The 26416-nt window shown below is 44.1% G+C and overlaps 1 protein-coding gene across 4 annotated transcripts in view; it reads right to left on the minus strand.

Moving 5' to 3' along the window:
* SMOC1 (SPARC related modular calcium binding 1) overlaps nucleotides 1-26416 on the minus strand; it is a 129767-nt gene continuing 103351 nt past the window's right edge. For 3 of the 4 annotated variants that reach the window (XM_050975181.1, XM_050975179.1, XM_030240126.2), the window contains exons 9-13: nucleotides 25479-25561; nucleotides 21640-21745; nucleotides 12317-12564; nucleotides 5269-5319; nucleotides 1-3559 (exon numbers count right to left, since the gene is read on the minus strand). In XM_050975181.1, the coding sequence (XP_050831138.1) occupies nucleotides 3543-3559; nucleotides 5269-5319; nucleotides 12317-12564; nucleotides 21640-21745; nucleotides 25479-25561 (505 nt within the window). In that variant the 3' untranslated portion in view covers nucleotides 1-3542. The remainder of the gene's footprint in view (nucleotides 3560-5268; nucleotides 5320-12316; nucleotides 12565-21639; nucleotides 21746-25478; nucleotides 25562-26416) is intronic. The other variant, XM_050975180.1, reaches the window with a different exon arrangement.

A 26416-nucleotide genomic window follows, 5' to 3' on the forward strand; every position in this document is an offset into this window, starting at 1 on the left:
CAAAGTTATCTATTTTATTACAAAACCAAAACCAAACAGATGCCTTTCAGTTTAACAACTTGACCATAGGCAGAAATGCGCTGGGGCAGGGTAAGTTCAATATAAACTCAGGCCACGGAAAGCAGTGCCTTCACACAAATGAATCTCACTGTAATGCAATTTCCTACCACACACTATGCCCTTGGAAGATCAGCAAGAAAGAGTTTTTACTTCTAGCAGCATGAACAGATGACTTGCACTGCCGAGTCCTGGTTCTCTTCTCTGTCCCAGCCGTTTTCAGCCGTCATTCAAAGCAGAGCTGGAGAGGCCCAGCAGGACTTGAAGGATGAGAAGAGGCAAGCCCAGGGTCTGCTTTCGGACACAACACTGACACTCCCTGTGTCCCAGCTTCAGAAAGATGCTACTGATGCAAGGCAGAGCAAAAGATTGCTTACAAGCACTGGATAAGGACGATCTGGCCTAGCAGCCAGGTGGACTGGCAATAAAACCAAGAGGGAAAATGGGCAGCTGAGGCACTGCTCTCATCTATGAGTACAGGTTGTTGGACAGCTCATAGCATGGGCTATGGCAATCAGGACCAGTATGGTCTGCACAATCCTCCAACACAAACCCAGAACAAGTAACCTGACCTCTGCCTGGACATTACACAATCATGCTGTTGGGCCTTCCATGGCAGTGTGCAAGAGTTGCCAGAAGCTGCTCAGAGACCCATGCAAATTCACCAAGTCAGGATGCAGGGACTTGGAATTGTCTTGAGACAGGGGAAGGCAGTGTAATGCCTGGTCCCCAATCCATCCATAAAGTCAGCCCTGGCCTAGCAACAGGAATACCCACAAATACCAAAGTTAAGCAACAGCCACCCCTTGTTTGCCTTCCTTGAAGAACTGACCCAATTTCAGTTGCAAACAACATGTGAATGCAGGCCTTTTGGAGGGGAAGGGCACAAGGATGAGAAAAAGGAGGTCAGCAGAAGGATTTATATAACAAGCAGGAGTGGTGACTGGCTGGTTTATTTCCAGAAGATGCAGTGAGTTTTAGCAGCTCTGCAGTGCCCCCACAATCTTGTGGGGCATTTTCCAGCCCTGGTGCTTGGCTGATCAAATTCCTAGAGACATCCAGTTGTCCGTTTCTGCTGGATAGAACTGTACATTTAAAAAAATCCTGACCAAACAAAGAAAAACCCCACCCCCAAAAAACCCCAATAACTCCAAACCACCAAACACCATCCAACCCAGCAGTCAGAACTTTTAATTCCTAAAACTAGAATATTAAAATGGAGAGGAGTTTTTTAATACAGCTGGTCTCATTCTTTATTCCCTACAATAGGATTAGTGAGTGTGGCATGGACATTTCTAACTATACACTAAACCAAATTATTTCATCACACATAAGACGTGCCCAGGGCATTAAAAAAAAAAAAAACAACCCAATACAACTGCAAAAAACCCAACCAACCAAAAAAAAAAAAAAGGAAAAAAAAAAGAAAAAAGAAGAAAAAAAAGAAAAACAACCCCAAAGAACAACAAGAGAAGTAACAATCAAGAAGGTGGGAGCTTGCAGGCCAAAAAAGCACATACATTGTATGTGAGAAACCCTGAAGATCCAGCAGCAGGATCTGCTCTTGCTAAAGAGATTACTTCTTTATATTATGATGGTATGACATATATTTCAGATATTACCATAAGTGTTTTTAACCATGCCATATGTTTTAATTAGCTCCAAATATACTTCCCAGAGGAAGAGTTATTACTACTCTTAAACAGTTATTTATAGAAAGGCTGGTTAGTTTTTCTTTTATTTAACTTTCCATTTTGTCAACAAGCACTAATTTACTGCATCAGGTCACTTTATTTTGGTGATGTATTTATCTCATGCTATTGTCACAATGACATGATGGAGTGAAGATGCTGCATTGTATCATCTTTTACCAGAACAACAGAGCCTTGAAGGATGAGTCCAGTCTCTACAGTTACCTATTGCTGTTACAAATAATTGTTGGTGTGATCTCATATTAGCATGTCATTTCATCACCTTCACTACAGTTTCTTCTAACAGGTTCTTGGTCCAGAGATAAGTGGCAGAAGGATCACCAGGTCAGAAATGGGAGGCTGCTCAGAACAGGTGAGTGCTGCCAGTGGTTGGAAATACACAAAGCAAAATTCTGCGTGTCCCATCACACTGCCCAAATCTAGGATTGCTGATATGGGCACCCCTGCCAAAGAAACAACTCTACTAAAACTGCTAGTGGCTGGCACAGCCCCTGTGGCCTCCAAGAAAACACCAGACTCCTCTCTCCAAGCCTTCACTGTTACTGCTAATCACACCCCAGTGTCACAGTACCCAGGAGGTACTGGCAACAGCAAATCAGGCAAAGTGGGCAGGCACACCAGTGTGCAGGAGGAGAGCTTGGATTCACAACCACCAAGGACAAGAAAGTCACTGCTGACAGACCTTCACCAGTGAGCATGGCCTGAGCTGTACTGCTGCAACAGAAGTAAAGCAAACTCTTGGGGACAGCAACAACTCTGTCTGTCTGCACTGACAAGTATGTCCTTTGCTCTTCAGCAAAGCACAAGGCAGGATAGTGCTGCTTTTAGCAGGCTTCTCAAAATGTTTATTGCTGTACAACATACAGATGAACACTTTGTCAGAGCAGAAGATGCAAGACTTCACTCCACTGACTCTTCTAGGCCTATGGCTCCCACATCCTTCTTACAGCTTTAGATTCCAGAGGCACAGAGCAGCTTTGCTAAGCATATTATCTGAGCACGAATAGCAATGCATTTGTATTTCATTTCTGCCCAACTTGCAACAGGTGCACACACTAGTATTGTACATCCCTAACAGAACCCTTTTCTATCCCCACTTTAAGCAGCTTTGCAGTGCACCAATACTTAGATGAAATCTGTTCTCAAAAGCCCAATAGCCTGAGTTGCAGAGAGCTTTATGGTAAAAAAAGGGGTTCAGCTGCTCTCAAGAAGCATTGGTATCTGGGGCACTGTGTGCACATCTGCAAGAACAATTCATGCTGATACACTGGCTCCTTTCTGCATGGAGGTGCTGTTAAGGCTCACCACTGAATGATGGTTTGGTGGCAGAAATTAATGCATTGCTATAATCCATTAAATGCAAAGTGTCCCTCTAACCCTAACAGCCTTCAAAAGCAAAGGGAGGAACAGAACAGTGACTCCAACCCCTGTACAAGACAACTGTACAATTTACATATATATTTATATACAGTATATAAAATTCTTTGAGTCCCAGTGAAATCAATTTTACATCATCAGTAGCTGTTCCAATTTTAAAAAGTCATGATCCTGCTTCCCTCCACTTTCCAAAGTATTAGATAATGGCATTGAAAAGCAATTTAAAAAATCCAAACCAATTTTTTAAAAGTGCAAATGTTCTGGGTGCCACTTCTGCTACGCTGGATGTTGCTGATGCTGCATGCTTGCTCACAAGCAGCAAGGTGTCTGTCCGTCTGTCACTGGATCTTTTCTTCCTTTGGGTCAGCTCCTGCCTTCCCTTCTTGTCTTCTGCTGCTACACCAGGCGACCTACTGAAAGAGTGGGATGGGGTGGGGTGGGCAAAGAGGGAAAATCAGACAGAAGCAGAACAAGTAAGGGAAAAAGGCAAATTAAAGCAAAAAGAAATCTGACTGATAAAGATCCAGTATAGCCTCTGCTGAAGCCCTGGCCCCAGAAAGCTGAGATCCCAGAATAAGCTGTGAGGCTGAAAACAACCAGGGGCTAATGAGACAGCCTTGCCAGAAAAAGCACTGAATGAGTCACATGGAGCCTTAGGGACTGACATATTTTTAAACACAAAACACCACTTTCCTCCCCCTCCTTGGAAATGGGCATGCAGTCTAGGGAAACAACTGGTCCAACAACCCTTGCTCTGCTCCTTCTGCCTGGCACAGCTAATGCAGAAATCCACTGCTGCCAGGCTGCCCTGCCACCATGTCCCCATCAGCCACAGCCAGCTGCTTCCTTCCCTAGCAGACAAGCAGGTCTTGGAGAAGGCCTTTCTTCAGAAAGCTTTTGTTAAGCCCCTCACCAAAGGTTCTTAAAGAACCAAAGCTCTTATGGGATCAGAGCTAGAGCTCTGTGGATTAATTACAGGTGACAACATGCTAAAGAGAAAGCAAAAGTAGGGATTTGAGGCCTTTCCTCCTCACTGGGAGGAAAGGCCTCCGTGAGATCAGTGCTGATCAACATGCCCTGTTCACAGGGGGCAAATATTGTCAAATGCAAAATTATTTCAGGTAGCCACATTTACAATCAATTGCACAGCGCTGCAAAAGGCACCTGCAGTCCTCAATGACCAGCTCATAAAAACAAGATTCTTTTCCATGTCTGTAAGTACAGGGTAGCATGGGAGTGCAGATGACCTGTCCTACACTGAGCACTTTGATGACAAGGAAGGGGCTGAAGCTACAGCAATTGTTCAAATGCCTCTGCTCAGCTTTTAGCAGCAGGCAAAAACCAAGTACATACTCAGAAAGGAGGACACACCAGGAAACATCACATCATCAGTGTACAAGGTGTAGTTGATCTTTACCTTCAGTTCTCTGTTCAGCCCATCCCACCAGGACCAGATACATTCCCCAGAAAGACAAGGAGGACAGCAAGAGGTGTAGGAAGACTTCTGGCACTAAACAAATACACAGCCTAGGTCTCCTCAACACAAAAAGGAGTCTAGCCAGACATATGTAGGACAGCTATAGAGCAAGTAGCAGAAGATACAGGTGGGGAGAACTTCTCACTGCTTAGAGTCCAAAATGAGAAGTACCCAACAAAACCATGAGGATGCAAGCCTAAAAGCAAAGCAAATGATGTTATTGCTCATGCCTGATGAAATGGTCTATGTGATTGAATGCCTGAAATACAGGGGAGAGCAGACCTTTACCATGATAGAGAACAGACTTCATGGGAACTTGTCCATGGAGAAATGGAATGTAAACAGAGCGAATCACTTAAATTACTGCTCGACAGAAAAAGGAGGAGTAGGATAGGAGAGTAGTCATCCCATAGCTGCTTTATCCTATTCTAATTCCTTAGCAGCATATAAGCTGTTCCAGCGTAGAGCTGGACTTTGAAATGAAGCAATGGAGTTGCACATTGATGTATTTATACCTCTTAAGAACAACTTTGGTTTCCAGCTGTTTCTATATTGCTGTTCATGAACATAGGAGAACAGGGGAGAATGAATTCTGCAATACATGCTTATCACAGGAAAAAATAATCATTTTGACAAGATACTCACTGAAAGGGTTAAGGCCTTGTCTTTTTCCATTGGGCAAACTGCTCAGGCTACCTGTAAAATCCAAGAACCACATTAAAGGAAGTAAATGCCGTGGCATGACAAAAGAGCCTTCCCTTGTCTGTTGCCAGAGAGCAGGTTCAAAGCACCCACTCTGAGCATGCTCACAGCAAGTCCTGCTAACAGGATTCACATGCAAGAGTCTAACCAGTGTGCCCGAGATGAGAGATGTTAAATACCCGGTCTTGTAGTAGCTGAGTATCATGAAATCCAGAGGTTTTGTGTGGGCAAGAAACAACAATTACAAGGTTAAACTGAACAGAGGAAGGAGAAAGAGGAAAGGAAGGATGCAAGTAGTATCCTGAAGTTTCCTCAAGCAAGCAAAATAATGCCATGTAGAAAGGGGGAAGCCAGAATAGAGTGAAGGTACCGGCAATACAGACAGCCCAGGTTTATTAAATCTTTCACTTGAATCAAACAAGCAAGTGCCTAAAATCAAAGATCTGAATTTACACCTGGCAGAGGGGCAGGGCTGTGACTGTGTTCTAACAGGCACACGTACCCTACACCAGATGGAGCTCATGGCAAGGGCCTCTGCTCTGGGTACAGATAGCTCAGGGATTACAGGAGCTGTTGAAAGCATGTCACACGTCCTGTGAGCTCCTTTCTCTGATTTCAAAGGAGGGGTTAGCTGAAAATGGGAGCTCCTGCTCCCAGCCAGCAGCAGTAAGCCTGTTGCCACCCTCCACTCCATGACTTTGATTTGTGCATGCACATAACCTGACTGCACAGCTCGCTCTGCACATCAAGTACTCTACTGCACATGCCACTCTGTGTGGGAACAAGATGGGCAGAAGCTCAGAGGGCAAGAGCGAGGTGTAGGAAGCCTCAAGGGACAGAAGGCTGGGCTGTAAGACAGGAATGGAGCTGTTGAGAAGAAAAAGCCAGAGGAAGAAAAGTTGTCAGTGGCCAAGGCTGAAATTAATCACAAAGCACAGCCTGCTGGCTTTAGAGAACATTAATAACAAACTGTGTAAGCACAGGAAGTTATCCCAAGACCCCGAACACCAGCCCAGTACCAGCCACCTGCCCTGCTGGGATTAGCAGAACCACGGCTCGCTGATGGCTGGTGTCAAACGTGGCTCTGCTGCTGTGGACAGAGGCTCCACTGCCAGGGCCAGGGAACCTGCCTGGGCTGACTGGCACTCACAGCCTGGGCCCTTCATGGGAGGCTGCCAGGGCCCCAGAGGGCACTACCAGGCTGGTAGCCTGGGGTAGCCAGAGGGCATCCAAAAGAACCCTCTCACCTTCATTATGCAGTGCAAGTGAGCTCCAGCACAGTGCTATTCATGAATACGACCCATCTTTGGAAAGAGCTGAGTGAGCACTGCCTATCTTTGGAAAGAGGTGGGGATCTCCAGGCCAGTGTGCACAGAAGGCAGGACCATCCCTCTGTGCCATGGCTGGTATACTCAAGTACATGGCCCCGTGCAGCCCTGTGGGAAACTGCCCTGGCACTCATTCCCTGCTACTCTGGAGCAGAGAGCACTGCCCTCAGCTGCCTGCCTGACATACAAACCAGGCCAGCCACGTGTACCTGTCAAAGGCAAAACCCTGCCACAACAACACTGCACTGCTGACACACAGGAGAGGAAGGAATATGGCAGGCGGTGACCATGGGCTACTAACATATAGCTGGGAAGCCCTTGGGCATTATGGGGTAACATCCCATCATTCAGCAAGTTTCATAAAGCTGAGCATTTGCTCATCCTCACAAGTACACTCTCTTGGATAACAGTTCTAGTCACACTGGATTAGGCCAGGTGTCTTTCAAAAGAAAAAGCCCCAAGGAAAACCCAGCAGCTTTTCATAGGAAATTATTATTCTTCAAACATACTGAGCAAACCTTTCACCTTCTGGGGAGAGAAACAGCCTTATCTTGTGCTCTCAACACAATACGGATGTCCTGATTCATACTATCACTTACTTTTGTCAAGATAAAAGGCAAATTATAGCACCTCTACAAAGCTCCAAAGGGGAGTACCTTAACAAGACAAACAAAACCAAGCACTGAAACAGTGCAGCTCCTTTGATTCTAATCTAATAGCACATAAATGTACTTTGAAATTAATTTTTAATCCAGTCATTACCCGGATACAGTTTTCTCATGGCCACTCAGATTGTTATTTTCTATCATCACTGGTCCAGAGGCCTTTCCCAGGTGACTGCTCTTTGCTACCTTCTCTCACATAACGACTTGTACAGTAATGATATAGAGCAACTCATTCCCAGCCTCCCAAGCAGGCAGTTACTTCTGAAGATAGCAATAAGAAAGATCCAAAACATCACTGAAAGAAATCTGCTGTTCAGATTGTCCATCTGCTTTTCCTTCTTTCTATAACATTTCCTGAGATTCAGTAGAAAGTGACATTCTGTTTAATGACACACATACACTTTTTAATTAAGACATTCTGATCCTGTTTTTGGGCTGGCTCTTGGTGGCTGGGTTCCATCTCAGACGTCCTCATGTCCTGTGAAGCACGCCCAACACCTACCATCTGACAAGCTCTTGGACAGCAAAGCAATCACAGGATCTGAGCTGGCAGAAGAGAACTTCCTGTCAGCTGGCAGAGGGACATTTCTTTGCTGCTTATTCCCTTAGCTCCTCTTTGGGCAGGCACAAAATGCTGACTTTGTCTCCTGAACTTGGAAGAATATAGAGGTAAAACTCAACTCCAACATTTTGCAGCCAGCACAACTAGCACAAGCCTCACTGAGATCTACAGCCCTCCTCCCCAACATCACTGGACTCCAGTTAATCTTGGGTCCAGGAACTTTCCAGCAAAGCTTTACAATGTGTGTCTATCTCCTCTCAAGGATCCTGCCTTTTGAGTAATGCAGAGAGATACATTTGTTCTTTGATCACAGACAGTTCCTCCCTTAACTCAGGCCGTGCAGACTATGCTGAGGAATGCTAACTTTTAACAGGCTGTAAATCAGTCTGTTTTCCTTCCACAATTCCTCAAACAGACAATCTTAGATCAAGTGATGGCAAAGACTGTTTCTGGCATACTCCAAGCTAAAAGCTCTGCCTGCCTGTTCTGCCCCAGTTTAAGAAGCCATTTGCAGGCTTCTGCAAACACTCAAAGGCTGACTCTTTTATGTGGCCACACCATTCTGAGATCCAGGAATGGCATTTTTCCATGTGAATAGCCTCAGATAAAAACAAGTCTGGTTTAAAAAGAGGGACAAGAGCTGTGCAAAGCGGCCACCAGACCTAGCAGATTTGCCAGCAGCTTTTTGGGTCACCATAAGGATGGAAAAGGGAAGGGTTTCTGATAGGCTGGGCAGGTAACTTCCTCACTAGAGAATCACTGGTTGGCAATACCCACATATTAGGTAACCACAGGCATTAAGAGATTGCTGAGGAAGGGAAGACAGACAAAACTACACATCTTGAACAGATTTAATTCTAAGCTGGAAAGAATTCAGATTCAGGTTAGTCCTTACAAATATCCCAGCTCAATCTTCACATATAAATCTTATTTTGGACTCTCAAGGTCCTGAGAAGCATATAACAGTAGTGTGTTATGGATGCTCTATGCTTCTTTCAAGCAGCTCTATTTCCACATTTGGATGGAACTGGCCACCAAAAAAAAAAAAAAAAAAAAAGCAAAACACTTACAAAAATGCAGAACACTTAAGAACTGTTTTCTTCAGAATCCCAAATACTACAAAAATTGTATTATGTTTTATTTTAAAATCTATTACAAATGTTCAATTTGCCTAGCAAGAGGCATACTCATCTGGAATGATGACCCACTTCAGTTTAGTCCTTATGCTACTGGACACCCAAACAGGATTTGGAACATCTGAGCTAAGTTAACTTGCAATGAAGTATATCAAGGGGAAATTATAACCTTCCTTGCCTCCCTCCAACCCCTCCTCATCCAAGGACCAGAAGAACCTTTCAAACAAAGCTTTTGTTGAAACAGTAACATTTCCATGAAAAGTTCTGTCTTCCTCTGACTAGCAGTTCACAACTGAAAGTACATGAAAAAGGTTTCCAGCTAGCTCTTGGCTTGAACCCACAGTGACCTCAGCCCCAGCAGATCTTCGGAGGCCATGGTACAGAAAAAAAAACAGACAGCAAAATACAGGGAGTCACTACATGCACCTATGATCCAGATTAAGGAAAGTTAGAGAAAGGGTAAGATGGCAGAATCATAGAATGGTTTGCGTTGGAAGGCACCTTAAACTTTATCTTGTTCCGACCCCCCTGACATGGGCAAGGACACTTTTCACTAAACGAGGCTACCTAGAGCCCCATCCCACCTGGCCTTGAACACTTCCAGTAATGGGGCATCCACAGCTTCTCTGGGCAACCTATTCCAGCTCCCACCACCCTCACAGTAAAGAATTTTTTTTCACACCTAATTTGAACTTACTCCGCTTCAGTTTGAAGTTATTTCCCCTCGTCCTGTCACTCTGTGCTCTTGTAAAAAGTCCCTCTCCCTCTTTCTTATAGGCTCCCCTCAGGTAATGGAAGACCAAAATTAGGTCACCCCAAGCCTTCTCTTACAGGGTGAACAATCCCAGTTCTCTCAGCCTTTCCTCACAGTAGAGATGCTCTGTCCCTCTAATCATCTTGGTGGCCTCCTCTGGACTCACTCCAGCAGCTCCACGTCCTGCCTGTGCTGGGACCCCAGAGCTGATGCAGCACTGCAGTGGGGTCTGAGCAGAGCAGAGGGGCAGAATCCCCTCCCTGGCCCTGCTGCCCACGCTGCTTTGAATGCAGCCCAGGATACGTGTGGCTCTCTGGGCTGGGAGTGCCCATGGCTGGGTCATGTCCAGCTCTCACCCACCTGCATCCCCAAGTCCCTCTAGGCAGGGGTGCTCAGATCTGTTCATCCATAGCCTGTGTTGATATTGGGGATTGCTCTTAACCAGGTGCAGGACCTTGCCCTTGGTTGTCTTAAACCTTATGAGATTCCCGTGGGGCCACTTCTTGAGTTTGTCCATGTCCCTCTGGATGGCATCCCATTATTCAGGCATGGCAACTGCAACACTCAGCTTGGTGTCATCTGCTAATTTGCTGAGGGTGCATTCAATCCCACAATGTCATTAATGAAGATATTAAATAACACCAGTCGAGTATGAATCCCAAGGGACACCACTTGTCCCTGATGTCCATCAGGACTCTGAGCTGTTGACCTCCACCCTCTGGGTTTGACCATCCAACCAGCTCCTTATCCACCTAATAAACCAACCATCTCTCTCCAGTCTAGAGAGGATTTGCGGAGGACCATGTCAAAGAAAAGATTTCTAAATTTAGCAGTTCTTATGAATAGGAAGCATAGAAAACATGTCATCTACCACCTCACAACTTCATGACTTCTTTAAAAAGATCCATTACAAACTTCTTTGCTGCATCTCAGGAGTCTTCTCACTCAGTTCTTTCTTCCATATTAGTACCTGCTGTCTGCACTGCCCCCTGCCCTGAATTTTAGTCCTCACCATCCTTTAACTTATCCCTTTATCTTTGATCCTCAAGGTTTATCAGGTTTGTAGTAGGTACATGGAATATGACAGAATAAGATAAGAGCCCCTTTTTGACCACAGCCCTGTCCTCATACAACAGAAGAAACCATGAAAGGTCAAGGATGTGTTCTCAGCAAACAGCTGGACAATCAGGCACTCACAACAGTGTCATGCTGCCTTCTTTCCCCTTCAAATGGGCTCAAAGCTTCACATTTTCTTTATTTTTTCCTCTGGATTTTTTTTCCCCTTACATAAACTAAATTTTGAACATTCAGTTGGCCAGGGCAGCAGATTCCAGAGACTCTTATTCCAGGCCAAATAGCAATAAAATTCATTTGGCACATTCATCTTATTGGGAAGGTAATAAAATTAAGGATTGCTGTTTTGGTATGCCATTCCTCAGTAAAGTACTGATGACTAAAAAAACACCTCCACAGGGCTAGGGAAGCTGAATGCTTCTCACAGCTGACAAGTAATGCTATTTGCTTATTATGGTAACTAAGATGTTTGCAAAGCACATTAAAAATGCAACTTCCCAACACCCAAATGTACTGACTCCTTTCCCACTTATAGGACTAAGGAAGGATTAGGATGGGAGAAAAAAAAAGCTATCCACCTTTCCCAACTACCGTGACACATATAACAACAGCTGCAAAGCCAAAACACCTGCACAGGAAATTAGTCCCCTGGAATCTCCCTGTTTGCCTTCTCCTGCCAAGCAAGTCTGCCCACAGTCAAGAATGACTGATAATTATTGAATTTGGGTTGAACTGTTTCAATTCCTAAAATTTCCAAAAATATCAGTTTGGTTCGGGTCCCAACAGATGATGAGGTGAAGGTGAAAAAAAGAAGAAAAGACAGGAGGGTAGGTTGATTGCTCAGATACTAAACAGAAAGGAAAATAGGTTATTCACATGCCTTATTTCTCTACCAATCTCAAAGTACAGTTTACATTTGAAAAAGGGCAACAGTACAGCCCTGTGCTTGCTTTCTGAGTTGTTCTCTTTGCATCATCCACTCTCCTGCATGCTGAATTTAGCAATGAAAATAAGTATTATTTCTGTTAGTAAACAGGGTCTCCAGAGAAGGACTGGGTCTGTGCTGGCTCATACATCATCCAACCTGCATGGCTGAGACAACAGAATCTTGTTAGCAGGGTATATTACTCAAAAGGGACCTGATCTTAACTACAGTTTCCAAGGACATCAACAGTACAAGCAGAATAAGTTAGGAATAAGTCTGGCCAAGAACTCTTTTCTGATGTCCTGTTTCTGTATAGTCCTTAGCACAGAGGTCTGTGATAAGGCATAGAAGATGGAGCCATAACACAAGTAACAAACAACATTTGCATGGCACTATGTTAATCCCACTCATTTGCTCACATAAACTGTGGCACTTTTGAAACAGCTGGGAGAAAATGGATTACTGAATTTGCTGTAACTCAGTTTTTATTCGGCAAGTTTGTTTGTCAGTTTTTACTGTCATGCAATGAGGAAGAAAAGGCACTCACCTCCTTCCTTGCTGACTCCCAAACATCCTTTCAGCTCCTGAAGCGAGATGGACTTGTCCTTGTTGAGGTCACAGTAGTCAGTGAAACGCCGGGCACATTTCTTGGGCTTGGCTTTCTTCTTCACGTAACGTTTGAAAGGCTTTAGCTCCCGCTTGTTGATGTCATTGCTGCTATTGTTGTCCAGCTGGCTGAAATACCAGTGCACCACTCGCTCCTCTAGTGTATGGCTGGGGTCTGGCTCAGAGAACCTGGAACAGAGGAAGCACAGGCCCCCGACAAGGGAGTGCTCTCATCAGCACTGTCAAGCACATGCTGAGGAGCAAGAGCTGCTCACTGAATCAGGGAAGTGCTATGCCATGTTCAAAGTAAGCAAAAATCACACATCTTCCAATCTCCTCCTTTTAGCTGGGCTGTTTTGAGATAGATGAACTTTTCCACTTTTCCTAAAAATGCCCTATAGCATTAACAAGTGAATTGCCAAGAGAATCTTGGAGTCTGATACCATCAGTAGCTATGGTTCTCTTCACACACAGTTGCTGAAACTCTGCCTAATCCCAGAAGGATCCTCATTAGAGGGCAAGAGACAATCTCCTTGGTCCTTTTGGCCCTTGGGCTCCCATTCAAATTACCAGTAAGAGAGCCATGAGTGTCAGCTGTCGTGGTAGTTTCTGTGACAGTAACATCTAGACTTCAGAAAGGGAACAAATTAATTTAATGCAAGACACATACATTATTTGAAAATGTCCTTGGCAAGACACAATATTCTTCTCCCTGTATCTGTTTATATAATCTGAACACCTCTGCTGTATTTTCAGCATTTTTCATGCTTTTCACATACCTGACTTACACACAATAGTTCCACAGAAGATAAAAACCACAAATCCATTAAAAGCAGCACTACAGAGCTGGCAACTTCAGTTTGTTTCATTTCTTAATCATTGTGGTATTACAAGTTTGATGCTATTTGACTCACATTTTCCTTCTGTAGACAACAACAATATCAGAGAGGAAAAGAAGAAAAAAACAAGGAGCAGCAACAGCTATAGACGCACAAATACAGAATGCTGCCTTCCAACATCATGCAATCACTGAACAGGTACTGTTATGTCATACTGTTTAAGCAGTTTCTGGTACTCTGCAGCTGCAGTGGGAAAGGGGGTTATCCCTCAGGGATACTGAGAACCAGGAGAGAAACTCTTTCTAAGCTAGTCTGTCTTTTCTCCATATGATGAGCATGCCAACAGAGAAAGCTGAAAAGATGCTGAAATGAGGCTCAGACCTGAACCTTTTTTCCTTCCAAGAATAAAGCATTTTAGTGCATGGAAATTAGTGGATAGGTAGTCAGACATGCTACACTGGCACTGATTGCTCTGACTTATTCCAGAAGACATATCCAGCTGCTGCATAAATTCCTTCCCCAGGAAGGAGAGAGGAACAGTTGCTTACTGCAGGCAGCCAGATTCTGGTGTGAGTTTGGGGCATTCAAGCTGATGGAGAAATACGAACCCAAGTACCCTATAAAATGCTCTCCAAGACTGCTGTTGACCTTGTTTCAGAAACTTGTAGAATATATACTTATATAGTCACTGAAGTTTTTTGGTTGGTTTTTTTTTTGGTTGTTGTTGTTGTTTTTGTTTTTGTTGGGAACTAGGAGAAAGAGGAGGACTCTGCAGCATGCAAAAAGCAAGAACTGGAGTTTAAGTGGAGAACTGAGATCCTCATTAACCTTTTCTGATGGCTTTTTCAAATAAGGATTGAAATTAGAAAAGTAGCCCCTACCCAGAGATACATGAATCCTTGTAACAAGTAAACACACAGTACAGAGAGGCAGACAAACTGTATAACATTTTTCCCAGGGTTTTACTTAAAACTATTTCCTTCATTTAATTCTTAACTGAGAGGCAGGCTGGCATTCAGTCACAGCATCTGGTGAATGTACAACGGGATAAAGATTGTGCAGGAGGAAGAAGGGGTTAGGAATAAGTTTGGCTTAGTTTGGGGAACCAAAATACCAGGCAAGCACCAGGAATCACCTATAGACAAGCAAAAATTGCAAATTCCCCCCTCCCCTGGAAGTTAAGGAAGTGTCCCCATTTTCTAAACTGTATGCATTGACCAGGATGGCAGGAGAGAACAGAAACACATCCTTGTCTTGTCTTTATGACATTTATTAACGTAGCTATTGGTCTCTCTCCCTTTTGGAAAGAAGCTGGCTATCAGTTGAAGACAAGCATGTTTCCAACAACCTCAGAGGAGTTCTGTATTGCAAGGGGCAATACTCTGTCTTTGCTGAGATAGAAGAATAAAACTCAAGCTTTTGCATGTGAGACTGGCCTTATTCACACCTTGGCTTGCCCTCATTTACTGAAGGCCCACAACTGGAGAGGCAGAAATGGAGAAAATAGCAGAGCATCTTAGAACTAACAGCAGAAAGACAACAGACAAGAGCTTTTCACTACCTGCTGAAGAGGCACTCAGAAGTAGGATTTTAAAGTGCCTCTTTTCCAGGGGCACACCAAGGAGGAGCTTTTATGAGTTATCAAGAAAGGCAACATGGCTCTCTTCAGCACTTCCACAAAGAAAATGAGGGACATTCACAGACTAATACAAATACATTGACTCATGAGGTGACAATAAATCAATCTTTGCCACTACAAACATGCTGAGAGCTCATGCTGAAAACTGCAGCACGCTAATAGAGCTAAAAGGAATTAGTTTAATGGCTATGACTTTAGGAAAAAGGAAGATACAGCCATTTCTGCGTTTTTACCACTTTCTGTTGGCTGGCTTAGCAGGACTGCAGTTCCTGAAATGGTTGGCTGCCTGCCATCTCTGGTTATCATCCAGAATCCCAGGACAGGAAGCATCCCCATCATCTCAGGGTGGCCATATATCCCCGGCTCATGAAATTCCATGATACACTACAGAAGGATGAAGTTACAGTACTGTATTTAACTACCTTGACTTTGACCACTGCCCGTGAAAGGCACTTAGGCACCACCCATGAAACATGAATTAATGCAACTACACAGCACTGCTAGGCCACCTAGCTTTGCTGATGTGCCATGACACCAGCCATGCCTGCCTGCCGGGTCAGCTCAGACAAGTCTGGGGCTCTAATTGCCCTGTGAGCACAGACTTGGCAGTATTCCAGGGGATTGTCCCTCCACTTCCTCCCCACACTATTTCAAGAGAAGTAAATCAGCCCTCAGATATAAATTTCATTTATTGGGCCGCCTCTCATTCAGACCATAAAGGAATCGAAAAATCAAGACAAAACAAAGCTGTCCCGTACATTCTCAATTTCCAATATCTCTTGCTCTAACTCCAATCACACTAAAAGCCACTGAATTCCAGTACCTCACTTCGGTGCTGTAGCAGCTGTGTAAGACACAGTAAGAACTACCAAAATGAAGACAGCCTTCTCATGTTGACTGCATGACAGCTGTCCTTACTTTTCTGCCTAATTGTTTCTCTTTAGCACTCTGTGGCAAAACAGTCAGTCCTAAAGAATGAGCTAGTGAAGAAAGGAGGTCTGTGTAAACTGATTTTCCAAATGTAACCTGCTGTTGCTGGACTGCTTTTGTACAAAGGCCAGAAAGTTTAGTTCAATTATGCAGCATAAGCCCACCAATACTCCAACAGTGAAGAAAAGCATGGTCTGTCATTAACAGACTAAGACAGCAAACCAGTTTTCTTAAAAGTTTGTTGGCATCAAGTATACAGTCTTCTCCAAGTAGGCTCTTGCTTCTCCTTCTGTATAATGTTCTAAGAGCTCCCTTATAGCAGAACATTTATTTCTTAGGTGGCTTATGCTTAGAGATATGCAAGTTAAGGTTCAACAACTTCTAAAAATGCTATTTCCAGATGAGGCACACTTCCACAGAATACCTTCACATCATCTGGTGTCAGTGAAGAACAAAAGAGGCTGTGCAAAACCATGGACATACACTTTTTTAGCGGCACTGAATGCTGGATCAGAGAATGACTGCCAAACTATCAAATAGGCAGTTTGAATATGCACTGTGCGTGCAATCTGTAATGCTTTTCAGCCCTCGAGGCCCCTTGTGAGAAAGGAGCAGTAGGCTCAGTGTGAAGGAGCAGGGAAGTAGGGGAGGAATATAGGCAAAAGTATACAAGTGCAGCAAATGTGAGACATGACCCCCCTAAAGACCCATGTACAGTGTGCCATCACATTATGTTCCACAGAACTGTGCAGTCTAAGTGTAGTATATGCCACTACATTTTAGTAGATAAACTGATATCCATTCCTACCAAAGCTGGTCTTTTGCTCCCTGAACACTTTCAGCCCCACTGCACAGGCTGCAATATCTCTGAAGTACCCATCAGGTACCTGTTTGAAGACAGAAAATCTATTATTTTGTACTACAAACTTTATGTAGCAACATGAGCAGCTGAGGCAGAAGGATGTAAGGGCAGTAAGATCAGCCCATCATCTAGCTGGACTGCAGAGCCTATAAACCAGAGGGACCTATTCCAGGATGAAGGAACACTAATGGACAAGAAGCTGGTAGCAAATGCTACAGAGTAAAAAAAAAAATTAATTAGTCCAGCTTTCATTCCCAACACACACAGAAGGTATGTTTGTGGTCAGGATGTCTAAAGAGCTGGAGCTGTAAGTTTGTATGACTTGTAAATATTTTGCAAGGATATATATACCCTGCTTGGTGCTGTTGCTGAATGAAGAAAGGGTGGAGAGTGGCTGACCCCTCCAGCCAACGCCCGTGACAGCATTGATGATGACCACCAAAGTGCCAGCACTAAACAGTGGAAAGCAATGAGTTTAACAAACTGAGGTAAAATTCAAAACTGCTCTTGCTCTGCTTCCACTTCTTACTTCCATTTTGTTGTTCTTTACAGTTGCCTAAAGTTAAAGGTAGAACAGTGGAACATGGTTTGAATCAGAAAGGATTACTACAACGGAACTGCAAAAGGATCCTGTATTTGTTTTATTATTCCTCCTTTCCTGTAGCCAAGGAATCAAGAAGCCAACAAAAAACTAAGCTGTGTTGAGACTAAACAAAAGGGTACCACCCAGTCCAAATTAACTATGGGAAATGCAGAATTCCTCTACTAAATGTTATCTCCCCTATTACAGGGCAGTTTCTCTCTCTCTTCAGGCTAAGTTGTATATGAAACATTATTCTGAACACAATTTTTCTGAAGATTGTAGGAGAAATAATTTAGAAGCTTAAAAAATTACCTCCCTTCATTCCTCACTGACTGTTGAAAGACACTCCTCTTACATTAACTCTTCTGTATCTTTAATTAGGCTAGAATTTCCATAAGGGGACAAAGGGAAGTTGGTATCCACCTTCAAATTAAATGCAATAGGAGTTGAGCATCAACTTCCCTGCACTGGTTAAAAGTGTCAGTCTTTATTAAAACGTGGATTGGCTTCAGAACACCCTGGAGATGTGCTGAACTGTGCTTGCCTGCTTCAAACTGCTCAACTAGAGCATGAAATGGAACCTCAGGGCCATTTTCTGGAGTACTTTTTGGGGCTATTACAGGGGAATAAGTGGCAACTTTAAATTAAGTGACTGATTGCTGTGTTACATGATAAGGGTGGCTGCTGTAAGCTGCCCATTTACCTCAAATTCCACAGGGCAGTAATATTTTTGCTGATAATGCAGCAAGCCATAATGCACACATTTTGGCAACTAAAACTCATTTCTGAATTGGCAGGGACCAAAGAGAATTTCTCAGATAACATAAACCCAGACTGGGATTCCCTATGATCTAGTTTAGTTTAGGCCCTCTATGACTATATCAGAATTAGAAAAGAGACTAAAATGTACTAAAGCTAAGTTTAAAATTTTAAGTGCTGTTCCTATTATATAGTACTCACTTGTGAGCAATTTCAACAATGATTTTTTTTTCCAGTAAGGATACAATGTACTGGCTAATAAACCAATTCCCTACAATTGCTCCCTTAATTACTTTGAAAACATACAGTAATAAGATGTGTCTTGAAGTTATACATAAACTTAAAATTAAGAATGAATTTTACCAGAGATTTTCTGTTTCAAAACTATAACTGAAGTCTATTTGGCTATTATGCTGTTATATAAACCAGGGCCATGAGGAAGGGAAGTTCTCATCTCATTTACATTATTTACATTATTGTAAAGCAAGAGTAACTCAATTAAAGCCAATAGCTTTGAACTTCCTTAAACAAGACAAGACCTATAAGGGATTATGAGGTTGTTTTAAGCATACCCAGTTTAAAAAAAAAAAGAGTCCTACCAGGTTTTGCTTACATGGCCTGCAAGAATCCAAGCTACTGCCTCACTTTCCTGCTACTACATTGTTTTTGGGGGCAACTTAGCACAGCTCTGTGCAGTATTTCAAATGCCAATCTCTAATTTCTTTCCATGCTTCTCCCTCATCACTCCACTCCCTCCTCCTCCCCCCACCCCCCTCCCAAAAAAATAAAAAGCTAATATGGATAATAATTGCAAAGACACTCATCAAACACAGAAGTTTTCACTCACATATCCAGATTCAGACTGAAGTCAGCAGGGTAATCTAAATAGATTTCCTGTATATCATAGTGACAGAATGTGAATCAAATTATTCTTGGGACCATAACTCAGGTTTGACTAAAGCAAGTTCTTCTGAAACACATCAGGCCTAAGATGAAAGCTTTAGAGAGAGGGAATCTGTCACGTCCCTCATGACTTCACTCTGGCTCGGAACTGCCCTCACTTTGAAGAAATTTTGATCACAAGTTTGTTTATATTCAGTTAATCAAGTTCTTCCCTGCTAGACTTAGGAGCCTGCAGAGCCTTTGTCCCTACAGAGGTACTCAGATTTTACAAAATGAACTTCCAACCTTTTTTTTTTTCTTTCAACACCCTAAGGAAGTCTGAGCTCATTAAGACTCTCACTGTTAAGCTTTTTTAGTCCTGGACACTTTGGAAAGGCTCTTCTCTGCCTTTGGTCCTTTATTTTAATATTGATACTAAAGATGCATAGTGTAGTGTATGCCTGTATGTACTGGCTGCCTGGGCACACTCTGGCTCATGCTCAGCTGCTGCAGACCAGCTCCCTCAGGTCCTTTTCTGCTGGGCAGCTTTCCAGTCACTCATCCCCCAGCCTGTAGCACTGCATGGGGCTGTTGTGACCCAGGTGCAGGATCTGGCACTTGCCTTTGCTGAACCTCATACAATGGCCTTGGCCCATTGATCCAGCCTGTCCAGATCCCTCTCACCATTCCGCAGGTCAACACTCCCACACAACATGGTGGGATAAGGGGGCACTCAGCCCCCTTGTCCAGGGTATTAAAAGGGATATTAAACAGAGCTGGCTCCAATACTGAGCCCTGGGGAACACCACTTGGGCTACCAGCCACTCTCTGGGTCCAGCCACTTTTTACCCAGCAAAGAATACACATGTTCACACCATAGAAGCCAATTCCTGAAAAAAGAACTCGGGATATTCCTCACCTTGGGACTCTTGGAAAGCAGGACTCACTGCACAGGGACAGCTTCCCAACTTCACACACCCACATGAAGTATGTACTGATACAATTTTTATATAAATATCAAAAATTCTCTGAAATGAATTTTTTAAAAAAATTGAAATGGTCTCATCATGGCCTGTTGGGTTGGAAAAGCTTGACACTTGTTCTTTGGGGTACATGCTTAGTCTAGCTGAGGCACATGGAAAATTAAACCAGAGCAGTTATCTGAATTTAATCATGGCTGTGGGCAGGCACAGTATTTGGGTGGTAACAGTCTTTTGCCTTACCAAGGACAGCCTGCTAAAAGATTTAATTTTCCCCCCTTACAACTGGGCTGCTGACATTGGAGTGGAAAATAAATCAATGTGATGACTGTGTGAAGAGCTGGGCAGTGAAAAATTCCACCAGAAAGGCCTCTATTGAAAGCTGAGAAACACACAAAGTTTGGGGAACATTAGGAAGCAAGCCTGCTGGTTTATAGAAGCGCAGGGGGGGCATACATCTCTGGTCTCTACAACATTGGTTTATATTAAGCTTTATTTTAAGAGTGATGATTACATTGGCTGTGTTTCAGTCCCAGTGCCAAAGATGCCAAATAAATATCAAATACTCTCCAGGGCTTCCCACCACCCCTACCCGCTGCATTTGAACCATGCAAATTAGACAGAATTGACATTGGAATGCCTAAGTCTGGGAGAGAACGATGTATTTCCCATCCTTGGGGCATTTTTCATCCTGTTTATATGAATACAGACATGTTAGGCATACAGCACTAATTCAACGGGTTACAGAATACTCAGCATGCAGGCACACATACAAGTCACTGGCCTGATTTGTAAGGTCTAAATGTGAAGTTAAAACCATAAGAATTCACTAGTAGTCCATACGGAAGCCAAGGGACACAGCCATGCCACCCAGGTCCTTGAATAGTGTTGAGCAGTTAAAAGATGGCACTGATTCCTTCTCCATTATGAAAGAGGAAAGCAGGGGATCAACATTACTGTCAACACATTGGAGGAATACCCATAGAAGTTACATTTGTGCAGAGGCACTTCCTTCTCCAGACCCCAGGCACATCAGTCATTGTGCCACCCCTGCAAGCTGCCCCAACACTGACTCCTTTTATAGTCAGGCAAGTCCAGACCCACAGAAGCCTTGCCCAGCTGAGGCAGTGTAGCACTTTTCAAATCCATCGTAGTTGGTTTGCAATGGCCTGTCCAAGGCAGTGCTGCAGGGATCTGCTGTTATCAAGCAGGAGGGGGAGACACAGCCTCAGCTTTCCTCCAGTTCCCCAGGAACACAGACTTCTGCCCACCTCTTGCAACAGGCCTGACCGGTTGCTCCTTCCAAAAGGGGTGGACACACAGCTGGTCAGAGGAGAGGGCCATGAAAAACAGCTCCTCTCCTCATCGGCAGGCTGGCTGCAGCCTCACAGCAAAGCCACAGCACTGGTCCTGCCAAGAATTTGGTTCACATTCTTCACTCCCTGTGGTAGCCACTAGGCCACACGGTCTCCTTCAATCCATTTGCATTTTATTAGGTCTTTTCATGCACCAAGGGACAAAAGAACAAGCCACTTCCTCCCACTGTGCTCTCATTTCACACTTCAAATGGGCTATACTAACCTTTATGGTGGAGCAGCTGCCAGGGAGGAGGGGCGGGAGGAGGCAAGCAGAGCTAGGATGACAGGACAAAGCAGCCTCAGATTCTCTCTCAGCAACCCAGAGGAACCCAAATCAGTCACAGTAACACCTTTCCCACCTGCCCCCACCTCAGGGGCACCCACAGCTCTGCAGCCACCTGGGTGGCATTCAGCTGTGTTTTCTGGACTCACCTCCCACCCCCAGTAGGTGCTGCTGAGTTAATAGCCTGTACCATATCCGTAGTCAGAGCATCCAGTAAGCTGGTAATAAATTCAACTTTCTTCCCTTCTGGGCAGCCTGCAGAAAGAAAAGAGGAGGTTTAATGCAAGAACACACAGGCTAGTCCTCTACCCCAAATCAGCAAAGATCAGTCAGAACCTCTTTTGTTTTTAAGACAGCAACAACCATCAACACAGTGCCTAAGGAAAGGCAGAAGAATCCCTCAGTGGGTTTCTCTGCGTGGCAATTTGTCCTGCAGCTTTTGTCCAAGCACATGCAGGGTAATCAACAATATCTGGCAGGAAGACTGTGTGCTTAGCTTTATGGTCTCACCCAGTTCTCTACCAGCAAAACTGCAGGGATGCGCTGAAAGTGCCTGGCAGACGGGAGTTCCCATGGTGACACTTGCAGAGAAGTTTACAAAACAATTCATTACCTCCTGGATCATCTTCTGAGGCAAATGTGGCTGTTCTGAGGCCCTAACTGACAGATTAAAGTATCCCAGAGCACAAGGCAAGGTCTGCTGCTTGCACTCTCCTCTTCAGGCACAGAGAGCATTGCCTGCCAGCGCCTACCACAATAACTCATTCTTCACATGATCACTGTACATAGGAAATACGTCAAACTGAGTTGGTATGTGGTAGTCACCTCCAGTCACTGCTGGCTTAAGCAGGACAAAGTGGGTTGAAGATGAGCTTGGTAACCATTTCCATTACTTAGTGCTGAGGCTGTCTAGTTCCCCACATCATAACCACAGACTAACAGAGCCTTCTATCTTAAACAGTGCCAGCCTGTTACAATGAAACTCTCCATCTCCTCACCTCTAAAAGGCAATCTATGCTGTTTCCTTGCTGCTTAAAGTAAGCTTCATTTACTACCCCATGAACACTGTGACAACTGTTCTAGCCTGGAACCAGCCAAGGAACAAGGAACCAAGAACAGGCGTGCTTAACTTCAACACACTATTGTCAAAACTGTGGTCCAAAACCCATCACCCACCATCCAATTGTCTTCTCTTGATGTGACAGAGAAGCCATCACCACATCCCTCACCTCTTTCCCCAAACCACCATGCACTACCAATTATTCAGTTGATTAGGGCAGTAGATGTCAGCAAACAGCCTCCCACAGCAATGCAGAGCAATGTCAACACTTTCTGCTTGTCTTGAACAAGCAAAGAAGAACACGTACCACAAACAGAGCACCGGAAACTTACTGTAATCCCTTGACAGCTGAAAGCAGCTTGCAAACTGATCTGACAAAAGTCCCTCCTTTGCAGTATTACAGCCTCTGTCCTCTGCAATAGCTAACCAACAGTCCCTAGCCTGTCTCTCTATTATGTACACTGCACACATGCACGCCCCTCAGCAGTCATTTGGCATATGGTCCAGAATATGTCAGCATTGTAATGGGTAAGCTGGAGTAGACCACTCACTTAAAGGAGCTTTTTGTTGAGGTAATGAAAAGGCTGAAGAACCATTTGCTAGAAGTCATCTCCCTGGGCTCCCAGCATCTCACCATCTGCAGGAGTTAGCAGTTTGCCATTTGCTATGTATAAGTAACATTTCCCTTCTTTCTTTTTACTCTTGGCTACAGTCATGACAGGCTGTGAAGAGAGTACGTGAAGGTGTGCAAAGATCTGAACTTATGTCTTTCCCACCTGGGCCTCTGCAGGGTCTCTTCACAAAGGCCAAGAAGTACACTGCCTGCAGCACTGGGAGTCTAAAGAAAGGGCAAACCTCTAAAAGAGGAATAAATTTAGGGGTCCCCCTGACAGAACTGAGCACAAATTATGCAATCAGTCTCACATTAAAGCAGGAATTTTTCTTGACATTCAGTTCCGCTAAGAAATGAGAGCAGGAAAAAAAATTAAAAAAAACATTCTCTCTCATCCCCTGCAGTTCTGGCTCATCAGTAAATTTTTGCATACAAGAGTAGCTAATCAAACAAACCTCAAGATTGCATAAGAAGTTCATGCAGCACAGCATTTCTCAGGCAGACAAACCAGGATCAGACCCTCTGTCTCCCCATCTCTCCATAGACAGGGGTATTTTCAGTGCTAGGAATCACAGAATCATGGAATGTGGCTAGGGTTAAAAGGGACCTTAAAGATCATCTAGTTTCAACCCTCCTGCTAGGGGCAGGGATGCCATTCACTGGATCAGGTTGCTCAGGATCCCATCCAGCCTGGCCTTGAGCACTTCCAGGGATGGGGCATTCAAAACTTCTCTGGGCAACAATCATACTAACCAGTGCAGCCAAACAGAGACTGAAGTTTACACAGGCACAGAAAACTGGCTTGAGCTGAGAGGGCAGCTCTCCTGGAGTTTGATATTGGGACTGGACTGCTGAGCTACAGAGCATCCTGTGTCCTCCTCTGCATCAAGCAGTTCCTGTCCCCTTGTCTGGCTCCAGTGGAGAAGGGAAAGGAGAAGGGAAACAAAACCAGTCGGTCTTGTTGAGATCAGAAATAGAGTCTCAAAGAAAAAGCCAAAGTGCAAAGGATTTTTGCAGAGGATTTCTGAAGAGGCAGGGAAGAAGTGCCAAGGATAGGTGGTAAAGCAATGGGAGTGGGGGATGGGGAATCAAGGATGTAAGGTTACTCCATTTTAGTGTGATTTCCTAAGGAAATGAGCCTTACTGTAATCCATTTGGCTGGCTTCCCTCCCCTTACCCCACAACATAATATTTGAACCAATTGGTTGATTGCCTTTGAATGTGAAAAGGAGGCAATATGAAATTTTTACACGACTCGTGAAAATGAGGAGCTGTATAGAAGAGAGCCCTGCTGAGGGCAGAGTTTCTAAGCAGAAAGGTCTGGGGTCTGAAGTCAGGAGCCAGCAGGACAACAATTAGGAGACACAAAAAAATCTCATTTCCTTTGCTAACCTGCTCAGGAACAACTCACTTTATGCTACCCATAGAACATTAAGCTAATCCAGAGTCACCAGCTACTTCTGCAGAATTAGTGGTGTCCACCTCCCCCTCATGGTGCAGAGGGATCCACTGTAGCTTGTGTTTTCAAGCAGTCCTCACCCAGGAGAGCAATGGCTGACCTGCCAGTAAAGGCCCCTCACTCTGCTCCTTAGAAGGGAGCCAGAAGGAGAAAACAGAGCACAGGCAGCTGGGATAGCATTTTTAAGAGCTGCACTGACACCAATGCCCAGCACGTGTTCCTAGCAGAAAAAAGGTAGAAAAACAGCAAATTATGCTTGCCACTCTCTTAAGAGAGAAAAACAAAATATAAAACAAGGAACTGTGGGAAATAAAGCATATCCCAGGCAGAAAAGGAGGAATAAAGTCCAGCTAAGTGAAAAGCCACCATAGGTGAGGGACCTTAATACACTGTGAGAGTTGTCCTGCCTGCTCCATGCAGTCAGTGAAAGGGAGCAAATCAGAGCACTGACAATTGGCAGTTGTGCCCTCTTCTGTGACTCAGGGAGCATCAAGCTGCTGAAAAGCCCTGCTAAACAGAAAGGATCTTGTCCTGGTCAGGCTTTAAGGAACATTCAGTGTTGAGCCCATTCTTACCCAGGGTATCTCCAGGCATCCTGGTTTCTCTCCAGAAAATTCTAATCCCAGAAATGTTTTCAAAGGCAGACAGGCAATACACACAACCAGGACAGACCCAGCCGTTTCCAGTTCACTGCTGAAACTGAAGGTGATCTTAAAAAATACCCACAGAATAAACCCCATGGTAAAGCATGCACTGGGAGGAAAATCCCCTATCTCCTCAACAATATTGTTGGCCTCTTAAGAGTCCCAAGGTAAGACAAGGTAAGAAGGCAGAGACAGGATCTTGTTCCTCTAACCTGGAAGTTCTCTGTCCTTGAAGGGATCATCAATCTCTGTGCTCTTTGATCTGGCATCGCTTTCACACACTGGAGTCTCATACCTGAAAAAGAAAAACAGCAGAAGCTAAATTATGTAACATAGCTTTAGTATCATCACAGAGTCACTAATCACAGACTATTCTGAGCTGGAAGGGACCAGCAAGGATCATCAAGTCCAGCTCTTAAGTGAGTGGCCCATATAGGGATCAAATCCACAACCAGGCCATTATTAGCACTATGCTTTGACCATCTGAGATAATTTCAGGGTCAATGACTTGTGCCTTGTCTGCTCACTGCAGAGGAAACTAATAAACCTCCAGAAGAAATACACTCTCAAGCATCTGACTGTTTATGGACAGTCAGCAACAGCAGCAGAAGTGGAAAGAGAAAGAAGAATATACTTTGAAGTCCAGTATCAGCTATCAACTGAAACACACAAACAGAACAGGGCCCTCTTCCAATTCTTGTGGGCATAGGCTGAAATTCTTTTTGAAAGCTGTCCATGCTTTGCAGAATCACTACATGTAGCCAAGTTTAAGTCCCAGCTCTTACTGGCCTGTTTTTGCAACTTTCCAGACTTGCAATTTTTTTCCAAACTCCAAGTGAGAAAAGGTAGTTTCAGGTAGTTTCAAGATAGAGAGTGACTGGAAAAAAAAAATCTATCTCTGGTTTTAAATCTATTCAGGAACAACAAGCCGTCTTCTAATTCCATACTGGTCAGGATTCAAGTGGCTGCAACATGGAAATATAAAGCAGATGATAATGCAAAAAAGACACTTGTTTTTCACTGCTCATGCCCATAATCTATACTCTTAAGCAAAGCCCCCATTCCTTCTACCTCACAAAAGCAAGCCAGAAGAAAAAAAGGCTGCTTTGCATGAATACTTAAACACAGAGAAAAGTAAGGACAGTAGTTA

This window comes from Serinus canaria, chromosome 5 (assembly GCF_022539315.1).
Source record: "Serinus canaria isolate serCan28SL12 chromosome 5, serCan2020, whole genome shotgun sequence".
In the NCBI taxonomy this organism is placed as follows: Eukaryota; Metazoa; Chordata; class Aves; order Passeriformes; family Fringillidae; genus Serinus; species Serinus canaria.